The sequence below is a fragment of the Colletotrichum lupini genome, chromosome 7, assembly GCF_023278565.1.
Source record: "Colletotrichum lupini chromosome 7, complete sequence".
Classification (NCBI taxonomy): domain Eukaryota; kingdom Fungi; phylum Ascomycota; class Sordariomycetes; order Glomerellales; family Glomerellaceae; genus Colletotrichum; species Colletotrichum lupini.
This window is the reverse complement of record NC_064680.1, coordinates 640,186-654,031: the sequence shown is the minus strand read 5'-3', so window position 1 is coordinate 654,031 and position 13,846 is coordinate 640,186. Positions and strand designations below refer to the sequence as shown.

Below are 13,846 nucleotides of genomic sequence, written 5' to 3'. Positions count from 1 at the left end.
ATGATAATTGAGAGATGGCTCCCGGATTATCCTGGCCAGAAGTTCGAAAAAGGTTCGATGCTGCGACTTACATGTTCCAGTCCTCGGCAGATGTCCTATTTGAGGACATGTGAGTAGCTGGCTGCGGACCCTCGTCATGGTCCTGATCCGATTCCACAAGTCAAATCTGGATCAAGCCGATTGCTTTCCAGTGCCATATGTCAGCCTCGAGTTATGGCCAGGAGGTGTGTGTAACTCGCCGCTCAATACGTAAAACAGTTCATCGTTATGAGGACAAGAAAACACGACGTTGTCGGGAAACTCTTACTCGCAAGAATTACAGCATCAAATTATTCAGACAGAATTACCCTCAGACTAAAAGAGTCTGGATAGACAAAAGGGGCGGCTTTGTTTTCTGGCTCAATACAGCGATGACCGTGCATCTGTCGCCAGTGTGAACACTTGCAACGCCCTGGTCCTGCCACAGCCAACACTCCATCGGGCCTGCGATGCCGGTGTTGATGAAACCCGGTGCGAAACCCCAATTCTCCATCTGTTGCCTCCACGAGGATCCGCTCTGGCAACAGGCGGCTCGTTCTCGTTATCCAGGATATTACCCGAGTAGAACAATGAAAACACCTATTATAAGGAACTCCTTTGTTTCTTAAACACTCAAAGATGTTGCCTCTTTCCCTGTGAAGGATTGCTCTAATGTTGGGGGGGGGGGGGGGGGGGGGGGTGACGAAGCTCTGAATAAAGAGGAATGAACAACTGCTAATCAAGATTGTAAATGCATCACAATAGAGTTCTTATCTGCGCGATCACTCGCGGCCCTGAAGCTTAAAATAAAGGCGGGCGAACACCACATGCTTGGATCTTGGTTTCACCTCTGCAGTGACACTGACAGGCTCACAGACGTCCGAACATCTGAAGTCAAATTACACGCAAGCATCCTTGAGATCGGGTTCATGGGCATACCTAGGACACCTTCCGCCTGGAGCTGAAGAGGCAAAAGTCTCACCATCAACCACGAAAGGTCATTTGGGGTATGCCCTGTAAGAAATGCTCTGGCATAATCCGACACGTAACGTAAGGTGCTTTTTGGTGTCGACGAAAACCCTCCGGCCTCCGACTTTTCCCTCAGGAAGTCTCTTGCGAATCATGGTGTTGCCGTTGACGCCGTTGTTCCTGGCCCTGGTCTGAGCCAAGGAACATAAATCTGCAGAGTGTTTTCAGCCTCTGCTTTCCTGTTCAAATGCTCTAACCCATTTGATTGACACCATTGACACTAGTGTCGACTGATGTTGGGTTCAAGCCCTGCGCCAAGAGAAAGGCCATCTCGTAGATACAGATCGGCCAATTCCACAACACTAGCTTATTGATAGCCCTTCTCGTGCTCAAAACAACTCTCACAATGTGTGTGATGACTAACAAAGACTACATGCTTGCCGGGGTCCCCCGCATTCTGCTGTTGCTCCCCCGGATTCAGGGTGGCCCCCAAATTGAGTCCAAGGCTGCTTCTGCGTCGTCCAACCACCTTCGTCCCATTGTAACCATTGCAATATTGCAACAGACGCATCGTGAACAGCACCTCCAGCCACCGTGGCAGCGAGTGGCGATGGCAACGCAACAGATAAGCTCGGCGACACCCATTCCTGCGGCCGACGACGCCGCGTCTCGTCGCGCGAAGATGAGGGAATTGGACCGACGTGCACAGCGAGCTGCCCGAGAACGGAACAAGAATCGCATTGCCTACCTAGAAGCGACTATCCAGGCTATGAGCGAGCAAGAACAGAGCGCAAAGATCGCCAGCTTGATGAACCAGCTATCTGACATGACGAGACAAAGAGACACCCTGTCGAAAACACTCTCCTCACTTGAGACAACCATTCAAGTCCACCGAGAAGGCGAACGTGCCGATACTTTGCAGGACCGAGCATCACAACCTGAGGCTACGGCTTCTAACTGTCAGCCGTGGCCGGGCGCTCATGAGAGTTCAAACGCTTTTGATATTGAGGTCGAAGATATGCCCTTAGACGTCTTCACCCCTGGCATCTCCGCCATAAGTTGGGGACTCCCAGTATCTGACGTAACCGGTCATACTCTTGCGACAGAGACGGAACTGGCCAACAGAGTTCCCGCTCCACCTAGCCTCGCCCTGGCAGGGAACCCTAATCTGGAATGTCTACCCGACTCCCCTCCGTCTCGACATCAAGGCGATGGTGTGATCGTGCCGGAGCCAGACAGTGCCTGTGAGTGTTTAGGATCAAGACAAGATCCTCAAAGCCCGGGTTTATCGACAACAAGTTTATGGAGATCCGCAAACGAAGCTCTTGGCGCCAGCGAAATGCTGTCCAGGAGTGTTCTGGCTATGGAGGACGAGATGAGCGACGACATTCCGGTCCGCGTCATCTTAGAAGGATGGGATGCCGTCGAAAGATCAGGGAAACTACCGCCCTTGTGGAGAAGACTCCGTCAGACCGATACGCTCCAGTTCAGAAACTGCCCGGATACCGAACGGCTTGCTATCCTGAGACTCATGCACCGCCTCCTCCGATACCAAGCCGAGCCCACAGTCGAACAATGCGCCAAGTTACCAGCATGGTATCTTAGCAGGTAAGCCGGTGGATTCGGCCGATTGTTCTTGTGAAAAATGCTCTGACAAATATCTAAAGACCATCTCAATCACTACCTCACTCTTCTGCAATAGACTTCTTCGTCTGGTAAGTCCTGCTTCTGTCAATGATTGAATTTCCATCGATAAAAAGTTACTTACCTTTTCCCCGCTTCCTAAAATAGGCCAGGTGTTCGAGAGCGCTTTGTGTTTTCACAACATCAGTACTGTTCGAACCTGTTCTGGGAGGTATTCGCAAGCAGCTTCCGAATCATGTGGCCTTTTGAGTTCCGTGATTGCTACCGGCGAAACATCGAGACAAGACGATACTGTGTGGCCCCAGAGTTCGAGGACAGGATCCGTGACATCAACTCCTGGACCATGTCGTCAGACTTTTTCAACCAATTCCCGGAGATGTATGCCGACATCCCAGCATATCAAGAAGTGCCAAGACTTTTAACTTGGAAAGATGCTCGAGAGAGCAGGCTACGACAAAGTGGAAGGGTCAAAGAACTAGAGACTGGAAGCTCTCCGCGAAGTAGAAGGAATTCTGACATGGACATGCTGAGCCTGGCAACAGTACAAAACTGGCCAGCAGGTGACTTTCTACTCTCAAATCCTTCAGGCACATAAGTAGATTTCAGTGTTCCCGTTAGCCGATGTGAATTACTTAGTACACAAGAACAGTCTACCACAGACATGCGGGAACTGTACCCATGGTCGAGATTTGCCGCCCCTCGCTCACCATGAGTCCTCACCTTTCACTCGCATGTGAAGCTCATGGCATCCTTCACGTCTCCGCTTCCTTTGTACTTGATAGACTGGGGGTAAGGACACAGGTTCCGAGTCGTGTTAATACCATCCTGCGTCGTCACAGCAAACAAAGTATCTGGGGCCTTGCCAGTTTCGACCCAGTCGATGAGAACAAAGAGCGGCTCAACGGGAACGGGGCCGTACCCACCACCGCAATGTCCCGCCCCCGGCGCCAAGAACAGCCGATAGAAGCTCTTCAGAGATTCCACGCCACCCACCCTCTCTTCAAGTCTGTCCCAGAAAAGTGTCGTCCCGAGATGGGTGATGAGCGGATCACCCATGCCATGCCAAGTCAACAGCTTCCCGCCCGCTTGCTTGAACTCCGTGAGATCGAAATCATCGGATCCAAAAGGCTTCGTGTACTTTGCCACAGACTCGTTGAAGATATCCTCAAACTCTGCGAACGTGAGAGATGCGGTGTCGAGATCCGGGTCCTGTGCTACGAAATATCGCATCCATGCTTCAGCCGCGGCGAATGGCACCGGCACGGTGACACCATCAACCGTCTTCGTGTTGGCGAGGCCGGTGAAGGGCGCGCCTGGTGGATTTCCATACCACAAGAAGTTGCCTGTTGTAGTCCTTGAGCCTTCAAGTGTTTTCGCAATGACTTCGGCAAAGTCCTCCGTTATCACGACAGGTCCACCAGTATCAGTACAGTTGATGCTCTGCCCAATGAGTTGGCTGGTATCAAACTGACACTTCTCGGGCGCTGAGATGAGGCCATCTTTTGCGCCATCCTGTGGATCGCACTCCGCAATGATTGCCTTTTGGTACTCCAGGAAAACGCACTGTGGTGGTGCGGCAATGTTGCCCATGACCACCGATGGCCAAAAGTCCGCAGGGGATAATTGAGGTGTGTTGATGGCTGGGGCATTGGCCAGGACGCCATCGAAGTCATACGGATCGTATTGAGCAGCGAAGTAGCCCTGTCGTCCACCCTGGGAGCAGCCGCTGTAGTAAGAATGGTGGGGTTTGGTACCGTAGAATGCCTTGACTGCCTCTTTGCCGATAAGTGCCATCTCATGGATGGACCGCGTGGCAAAGTTTTCGATCAATGGCTCGTTGATACTGCCGTTGGCTCTGAGAGCCCATTGACCAGAGTTCGCGTCAATCGTGTGATTCAGCGTTAGCCCGGCATCCGTCGAGCCAGCAGCAAATCCCTTGGAGACGGGACCAGCAAGAGCTGAGGCAAAGGTACCCGCAGCAAGACCGCCACCACCAGTGGCGAGAAAGCGTCCGTTCCAGGTATCTTCAGAGGGTAGCCAAATGCTCACAAACACAACGTCGTCTGCGCCATGGTGATTGAGTGCTAGAGTAAAGTTGCAAAAGTCGAATTTCGACGTTGGGTCAGTAGGTAAAACATAGTCGCGGACCTCGTTGCTCTCGGTGACTATGACATTAAAGCCGTCAATTGGCGGTATCTCGAGTTTGTCGCAAGTCAGCGGTTGAGGATCAACACAGCCTTTGGAAGGCAGCCCCAGAACCCTTTGACCTAAGATCCATGTCATCAACAATAGCCAGACTGTCATGATGAATAGAAACACTAATGGTCAAGAGTGGATATCAACTGGGGGAAGGTTCTCATTCCGACTCCTCTCGAGACAAACAGCCATCATCTTACTACCTTTATAAACCATTTCCCACACTCATTGCCCCGTAGATTTCATCAACGCAAGTGCATGCGAGGGGAAGTGCGAATGAGTTGCCTCGTGGAGCTGGGTAACACTGCAGGGATCTTACCATCTATGCCAAGCGAGCTCCCCAGTTTTCCATTCGAGCCGGAGTCTCCCATGCACTTTCGGAAGGTGTTTGTGTGGTGCTCAGCTGCGAGAGCAAATGGTTGCGATGCAGCACCCCATACTAACCACGTAATCATACCAGCCCAAGGGCTAGATTTCTGTATTGAAGCCATCATCATTCGCGAGCCAGAATGCCGGGTCTCTTCTCCCGAGTAAAGGGATAACCAACTCTTGGCTGGCGTTGAGCTAGCGGTTGCTAAGGTGCGGTTGATGAGCGGAGGTTGAGCTACTGACACATGGTCCGAGAGTCTGCGACTCTGACTCTAGCGCCCTGACTCAGTGGCGTCGCTCCCCCTCCACTCTCATGATTGGTGTTCAGCGAATCATCAGACTGCTTATGAGACTTTGCATCTCGCAAGGCACGTTCTGGGAGTCCGGATTTGATGCTAGTTGTGCAGGAAGCGACCACGTCCCCCGCAATACCCCGGATTACCCCGCATCCAACCTTTCTCTCGGAGCTGCTAGGTGTCAAGCGAAATGGAGGCTTGCTTTGAGGCTTGCTTCGGCCTGGATTAGGCCCATGGTGGTTGATGGAAACAGGTCACCATCGCATTCTGATGGATATGTCTGTCTTGGCGATGACTCCTGGTGAAGACCCCTGCGAATACTTAAGAGAATGATCAGCATGTCTTGTACAATGGATCTCGGATTTGAGCTGTAGCAGAACTTGGGTGTCTTGCTTCATCTGCTTACAACCTCAACTCATCAGGAAAATATCAATCAAAATGGAGCAACGAAGAGCCTCTGGCGACCTTCACCAAGGAGATGAAGAGTTTGGCACTCGTACCATTGACGAAAAGACTCATGATTCAACTCACGTGGAGGATGTGAAGGCACGAGATGTCGGCCAGATCTGTGGACTCACCGAGGCCGAGCAGCAGAAAGTCATGTAAGTTACCTGACGGGTCCATCGTACGCAACTAAAAAATGCTAACTACGAACTCAGCCGTCGCATCGATATTCGTCTACTTCCGATTCTAGGCATAATGTACTCGATTTCCCTCATCGATCGAACGAATCTCGGCCTTGCCTTGGTTGCGGGCATGCAGGAAGATCTGGGGCTGGCTGTGGGAAATAGATACACTGTCATTGTGATGGTATTCTTTGTTGCATATATGTCCGTCCCTTCAAGATGTCCCAGCAGTGATCAAAGAATGCTGACGAATTCACTAGTCTCTTCGAAATACCCAGTGTACGACCCAGGTGTGGTTTCACTTGTGATGGAGACTTTAGCTGACCGCTGTAACAGAATCTCGTATTGCCAAAGGCAGGACCCGCAAACTGGCTTTCGTTCCTCGGTGTAGGCTTTGGCGTGGTCCTGATCGGAATGGGCTTTACCAAGAGCTGGGGTGCTATGGCAGTCTGTCGAGCTCTTTTGGGAATATTGGAAGCAGGCTTTCTACCAGGTACCGTCACCGTCCGTCAGGGTTTGACACCAGGTCTTGGTGAAAACAGATTTTAACGTTGGAAGTTCAACAGGCTGCACTTATTTGATTACTTGCTGGTATACACGCTTTGAAGTGGGGAAAAGACTTTCTGGTTTTTGGATCCTTTCTGTCCTTGCTAGCGGTTTCTCTGCAATCTTTGCATATGTCCTGACTCTTCTCCGTGGAAAGAGTGGACTGAACGGCTGGAGCTGTAAGTTGAGATCCTGACAAGTCTTTTGAATTGCAATATCGTGCTCATCAAATATAACAGGGATCTTCATCATCGAGGGCGCAATTACCGTGGTTGTGTGTGCTCTGGGCTGGTTCATCATCATCGACTTTCCGACACAGGCCGGCAAGTTCCTGAAGCCGGCGGAGCAAGAGTTCGTCATTGCCCGTATCAATCAAGATCGCGGCGATGCTGAGGAGGATCAAATTAATCTGGCCAAGATTCTGCATCACCTCAAGGACTGGAGGCTGTACTTTTGGGCGTTCAATCTCATGGCTTCGACACTTCCTGGATACGCGTACTCCTACTTTCTCCCAATTATTCTTCGCAATGGCATGGGATTCAGCAGCACCCAGGCGCAACTTCTTTCTGCGCCTCCCTACGTTCTAGCAGCGATCGTGGCCTACATCTCCGGCTATCTTGGAGACAAGTACAAGATTCGAGGGCCAATCATTGCAGTCCATCAAGCTTTAACTGCTGTTGGCATGTTGATCACCGTTTACGGCAAAGCTAATGGTGCTCGCTATTTTGGAGCTTTCCTTGGTATGTTTGTTCGTATGAGCTGTAGGTGATTATACAAGGTACTACGACTAACTTTACTTCTACTTACTATAGGTATTGGGTTTCTTCAGTTTTGCGTCCCTGGCGTGCTTACCTTCCAAGCAAACAACATTACTTCACACTCAAAACGCGCAGTCTCAAGCGCAACATGTCTCATTGGAGGCGGCCTGGGTGGCATTATCGCAAGCACAGCTTTCATGTCCAAAGAAAGTCCTCACTACACTGTAAGTTGATGCATTGCCAGAATCTGTTTTGACGCATTGTTCTCTGACCATCTATTTCGAATTTTAGACCGGCATCTGGACAACTTTCGCGATCTCTATGGTAAGCATTACAATGATCATCATTATGGATGTCTACTTGTGGCGCTGCAATAAAGCAGCAAAAGCAGGGCACCGCAGGAATGAGGGCATGGAAGGCTGGCTGTATACGCTGTAATACGATACCTGAACAACTGGTTTAGCCTAACTTGATATTCTCAAACAACTTCTCGGGTATGGCGTAGCCTTATCCCGAAATGCAGGTATATCTTGATTGAGCCTGGCTGTTTCTCTAGTGCCTAATACAAGCTTGTTGTGTTCCTCTTGAGTCTTGCTCTTTATTCGGGTCTAAGGCCCGATGACAAGAGTTGTAAATGTCCTTTCAGGGCACATTGAACCTTGAGCATTGTAGGCAGGTTCTCTTGCATTGTTGTCAAGTCTTTGACTGCATCATGTCGGCTTTGGTTGCCTTGAGGTTTGTTTGTCTCGATGTTCAGCTTTGTACTATTCCATCTCGTTTCAGTGGTACTAAACTCAATCAAAGCACCCAACTCGGCTTCACAACGCGTATATATCCAGCGAATACTTCGGCCTTCCTCGTGGCCAAGTTTCATGTTCTCAGTATCTCCCAAATATCATTGTCTACATCCACAGCAAGCACGCTCGCCATACTTCCAAGATAATCGTCATAATCCGATCCACTCGCAACCCCACTAACAAAACTCCTCCTTCAACAAAATGTGTCAAGAAACCGAGATTTTGATTGTCTGTTGCACAAAGAATTGCCTCTCTGAGAAAAACGACATCCGTCTTCCACTGCTGCGTCTCACATCAACGCCAGAGCCTCTTTATCACCTCTGCGAAAAGGCAAAGCAGATGGGGTACCGCACAAATGGCACTCTGCTTGGTCTTCCGCTCATGACGATCTACCCAGATGAGTGCCCCGATGTGGCAAGCGCTAACACATTCCAGCTATGCCTTTCCCACGCCGTCTCGCGTAAGGCTTCGCAGCGCGCCGGCTTCCTCATCCAATGCAAGGAATGTTGTAACGCAGGCCATGCCCAGAACCATACCCTCAGCGACTGTCCAGGTAACTTCCCTCAATTCAACGCCCGCCCGCGGACCTTTCCTGCTGAGTCTTCCACTGAGTCCTCAACAGAGTCTCCCCCCAAGGAGAAGTATTTTACGAGTGATTGGACCTGTTGCGCGGTTGGCGAGTGTAGTGATGATGAGCTTTGTGAGTACCGCGTGGCTGCTATCCTGTGTGGGATGTCGACGCAGTGCCAGGAGGCTGAGCATGCCATCATTGACACATGCAACGAAGAGACAGACGGGGGGTACGATGGCGACGTCAGCGATAACTCCAACTAGTGGGATGTGTTAGGGATGCGCATGGTGAGACACGATACCTCAAGGCTCGGCAGCTCTTTGAGTCTGGAATGGCGTTTTTTCTTAGGAAGTAGAATCTGAAAAAGTGGTTTGATTTCTGGTTATAATAGATCGTTCGTTTAGTATACATTCTCTTTATTCTCCACATGTCGCGAAGCCTCGTCTTCGCGTCCTTCATAAAGTTGAAATTATTGTGATAATTTCACCAGCCAAGGCAACCAGATCTCAGGATTGACGGCACTAGCAGAGCCTGGTGGCACAGGCTGATAGCCACAGACCCTCTTACTCTTGATATCGACCATCATGTTTTTGTTGCATGTTGTAGGAGAAATGATGGCTGACTAGAGAGACAAAGAAACGTGCATTTAGTTCAACCCACTACCTAAAGCCGAAGCCATCACGGGCATGGCGCGCGGGGCAGACTTGACGTGACAGCGAACTGACGTTGTAAACAGTGGACGCGCCGAGAATGCCGATGTAGTAATGGAGAGAGTCTTAGCGACGTCAGAGCACATGGCGGTGGATGATACCCACTTGTCATGGGGGATCAGCGGCAGCGATGGGATGGCTAAGCTTTCAAGTTGGTTGGAACTTGGAGCAACGGCGTCCAGTTATGAAGTCATCGGTCTCCGTCTAATAGTGCTATCAAGGGCGGTTCCAACGCAGCATGCCTAAGATATTTCCATCACGCGGAGCCTCTAGCACACTAAAATTCGGTTGCTGCTTGGAATCCACGTCTCCCTCAGCTGCGTATTCTGGACGCATGGTTGTGCCTGTTGGTGGGATTTCCCGTGTCAAAAAATAGAAAAGAAAAATTTCGTTGGTATGGAAAATTCATCGATAGAGAAAAAGGGGCACTGGTACGGCAGACTACAAGAGGCACTCCGCCAAAACCGTTCTTTCTAATAGACCTACGGCTACCGTAAATTTTAGGTATTGTTAGTATCCCTATTACAGGGTAGTTGGTTCGAACCGTAGTTAACGAAGAGATTAATTAAACTATATAAATATTTACGTAGGTATAAAAAGGAGGTTCTAACCGTAGGTTGGGCTAGCTACGATAATCGTAAATAGGGCCCTTAATTAGCCCCTATATAGTCGGCTATATGCTGCGGTCGAATTAGACTTCTAATCCGATACTAACTTTCTCTTTCTTTTATCGATTTAACTACTACGGTTAGAGGTATAATTCGACCTCGGGCCCGTCTACTAGGTCGTCTCCTTTTCCCCCTTTTTTCTATTCTTTTTATATAACCTATCCCTCTATTTATATAGTAACTTTTCCGCTACTTACGAATTACTCTAATCCCTTATTTAGTATTACTTTTATAAAAGCGTCTACGAGGTTATTTTTATTATTAATCAAACGGATCTTAAGTATCTCGCGCCTTTCGTACGATTACCTAAGGGCTATAATATCGATTATAAGCCTCTTTTCCTTCGTCGTTCCTAATTTAACGAGGCATTTGTATAGCGAGTAGGAATCGGTATAGATAACTATTAGAATAGGTAAAAAGCTAATTTAATCGGTAATCTTCCTTAGCGTTATTAAAATTACGTAAAAGAGATTAATGCCGTTAACTATGCCGTAAACCTCCGACGCTAGTACACTTCTCGTTACCCACTTACTTTTAGTTAATAAGTAGTAAATTATATTACCGTATATAGTAAATTCGCTCTCGCCTATACTCTCGTTAACTAGGATAATAATATACCCTAATTACGAAGTAAGGTCGTTATTATTCGTAAATAACCTATTAATAAAAACGTAAAGCTTACTAATTATAAGGTCGATCGGGTAGTAAACGAGACCTTAATTAAGATTTGTCTACTACTACTTAAGCCGCTTATTAAGTACCTCGACGTCTCGTTCGGTTAGATCTATAGCCTACGCTACCCTAGCGTAGTTAAAAGTTACCTTAGGCTAATAAATACTCGTAATATATACCCCTCGCACAAGCTTAGCCTTATACCGCTTCTTAATATTAGTTACGTTCGGGTTAATAAGGTTAATCTTCTCGCCCTACCCCTTTTATTAAAAAACGACGGTTTCCCCTTCGATTATAAGAATCCCGCTATTAAATATTAAGGGGGTGTTTATTATAAGGACCTCTTTTAACTTCGTTACAAAGCCCGCTTTCTAAAGCTCTTTATCCTCTTTCTTTATAAAGTTAATATCGGATAGGCCTAATATATCGTCGGTCTATATTCCGACGATCCTAAATTAGTTACCTTCGTACTCTATAACTAATAAGCACGGGTCGTACGTAGAGGTAACTATTAATAGTTAATTAATATAAAAATCGTAGTAAGTAGCTTACTAATAGGTACCCGATTTTGCGAGCCTATATAGTGGCTTAAGTATTTTAATAATCGTGCTTTCTAAGTACTTACTAGCTATTTCTTTCGGTAGATAGGCTAGGATTTTCCTTATGAGCCCTGTGGCCGATTGGGTATATGCCTAGGTAATATTACGGCTCTAAATCTCGTATCCCTTCTTCCGTAGTAATGTTATTAGTACTATTATTAATCGTTAGCTATAGCGCTATATAGTAGGCGATTATATAAGTAGCGTCGCCTTTTTAACGTCGCCGTACCCCTAAATTACGTATCTAGACTTCTCGTACGGTTAGGGTGTTCCTTTTCCTTTAATTTTACGAACTATTTGCGATTTGAATATGCGGAGGTTTATATACTTTTTTAGATCGTAGAGGATAAATCGATAGACCCCTCGATCGTATAGAGTGTTTACTTTGATAAGATCTAATCCCTTATACGGCTTTTTAGTAGTTATAATTACGCCTTCTTTACGTAGTTTAACTACTAGCTCGAAATCGGCTTTCTCTTTTACTATATAAAAAGTATTAATTACCTCGTCGCTAGTAATAAATTGCTGCGTTAGTACTTGCTATCGTAGTCTCTTGCGACGTATTAGTACCCTTTTAGCAATTTCCTCTTCCTCGTCGTTTATTAGTACTACTACGACGATTTTGTTAAGGATAATTTCTTATACTTCTATTGCGGGTTATATAGCTTCCCCTAGCTCTTCTTCTTTTTATAAGCTAGAAATTACCTCGATAGGATCTATATAATATAGTCTAACTACCGTAATTAATACTTCGAGTAGCTAGTCGCGATCTCTCGTAACTACGTAAGAACGCTTATTAACGGAAATTAATTTATATAGCCTAGCCTATTATTAAGTAATTTCGTACTATACTCGTATATCCGAATTTAGGGGTATATCTAAATTGACCCTTATGTCGGGCCTATTGCGCGTAGTAATTACCTTATTAACTTACCTTTTTACGCTTACCTCGCGCAGTGCCCGTATTACTTTTTTAACTACTTAAGCTCGCTAGCTTATATCTAGCGACGGTAATAAGGCTAAGGTCGTTCTTAAATATACTTTAAATACTAGAAGCGTCGGTATAAGCCCGTTAGGCCCTATAGTATTATTATAGTATTTAAGTGCCGTCTAGAGGCATTCGTCGTCGTTAGAATCGGGATTTTCTTTTTTAATAATTTTAAACGCTCTTTTTAACTACTAGTGCGCCCTTTCTACCTTTTTAATACTATAGTGCGCTTCGACGGGCACGACTTTTAACTATATACCGTAGGCCGTCGCATTTTCTTTAAATTCTACTAACTTAAAACTAGTGCTAGCGTCGGTTCTAATACCGTCTAGCGGTCCCTAGTATATATCGATCTAGCTTTTTCGTAGAGCTACCCATACTATTTTTATTTATAGATCCCGTAGGAATTACCCTGCTTAGAATAATATAGCCTCGTCGATTATATATAGGACCGGTCGACTATTTAAATAGAAAATATCGACGACGATTTCTTAATTAAAGTTAAGCTTATTACGTAATTTAAATTTAAATTTGCGTAGGCTCTGCGCATTTATTTAGTATTAGTAGTATACTTTTATTAACTACTCTAGCGCCCCTATTTCGATATTATTATTACCTAAATACTTTAGGAGGTTATATAGCCTCGCGACCGACGAGTAGCTAAATCTCCGGTATAGTTATCTAAGCTCACTTTTTGTTAAGTAATTAATTAACTTCGTATTGTTAGTAAGCCTTATAAACGCGTACCCCTATCGTCGTTCGACTATTTCGAAGTACTTATAGCTAGAGATTCTATTCCTCGTATTATCGAATATAATACCTAGTCGATCTATGTCTTTTAGATATAGGAAAAATGGGGTATTAACGGGTAGGATGTGGAAAGTTATCGTTCCGAAGTACGTCTCTACTTCTACCGTACCTAGGGCGACGATTTCTTTACCTAGGCCGAAACTAATCTTCGTAATACTTACTATCGACGTATTAAGCGTTACTAGTGCGATTTTCTATAGCGCTTAGAATTGCCCTTTTCCTCTTATTAACTATTGCGATGCCCTAGTATTTAGGATAATCCTATAGAAATTGTCTGGGCCGTACTTTTCGTTCGTATAGAATACTTATACGAGCTTAGTATTTAAGTAATCTAGGTAGTATAAAAAGGACCCCTCTAGCTGCCCCTAGAATTGCTTAGCACCCTATCTCTTTTCTTTAGATATTAAAAGAGTAGAATTCTACGCTATTAAATTCGTCCTTTTACTTACCTCCGTATCCGTTATCTAAAGGACCTTCCCTTACTATCCGTAAATAAAAGCCTACTTATTAAGGGCTTCTACTACCTTTTTTTTATTTAGCCTCGTATATCTTCCCGAGGCTAACGGGGCGAAGAAAGAGTAGTTAATATCGTCGACTTCGTCGTAATCT

The 13,846-nt window shown here is 46.4% G+C and overlaps 4 protein-coding genes across 4 annotated transcripts; 2 read left to right on the top strand and 2 right to left on the bottom strand.

Annotated features, from left to right (window-relative positions):
• Window positions 1–1,393: 1,393 nt before the first annotated feature.
• Window positions 1,394–3,226, top strand: CLUP02_13236 (uncharacterized protein; the record flags this gene model as incomplete). The annotated part of the gene is made up of 3 exons (XM_049292179.1): window positions 1,394–2,595; window positions 2,655–2,702; window positions 2,779–3,226. 3 exons carry the CDS (start codon window positions 1,394–1,396, stop codon window positions 3,224–3,226), a joined length of 1,698 nt encoding a protein of 565 aa, XP_049149325.1.
• Window positions 3,227–3,354: 128 nt separating this feature from the next.
• On the bottom strand, window positions 3,355–5,324 carry CLUP02_13235 (uncharacterized protein; the record flags this gene model as incomplete). Its single annotated transcript, XM_049292178.1, has 2 exons — window positions 3,355–4,898; window positions 5,078–5,324. The coding sequence occupies 2 exons, from the start codon at window positions 5,322–5,324 to the stop codon at window positions 3,355–3,357; spliced, it is 1,791 nt and encodes a 596-aa protein (XP_049149324.1).
• CLUP02_13234 (uncharacterized protein) lies at window positions 5,104–9,746 on the top strand (the record flags this gene model as incomplete). Its single annotated transcript, XM_049292177.1, has 17 exons — window positions 5,104–5,357; window positions 5,452–5,793; window positions 5,867–6,094; window positions 6,152–6,322; window positions 6,379–6,397; window positions 6,455–6,650; window positions 6,727–6,843; window positions 6,904–7,404; window positions 7,558–7,646; window positions 7,714–7,856; window positions 8,095–8,161; window positions 8,227–8,424; window positions 8,463–9,052; window positions 9,229–9,264; window positions 9,319–9,382; window positions 9,441–9,499; window positions 9,527–9,746. The coding sequence occupies 17 exons, from the start codon at window positions 5,104–5,106 to the stop codon at window positions 9,744–9,746; spliced, it is 3,294 nt and encodes a 1,097-aa protein (XP_049149323.1).
• Window positions 9,747–13,176: 3,430 nt separating this feature from the next.
• On the bottom strand, window positions 13,177–13,416 carry CLUP02_13233 (uncharacterized protein; the record flags this gene model as incomplete). The annotated part of the gene is made up of 1 exon (XM_049292176.1): window positions 13,177–13,416. A coding segment is annotated over one exon (240 nt), but the record flags the coding sequence as incomplete, so codon positions are not given.
• Window positions 13,417–13,846: the final 430 nt, after the last annotated feature.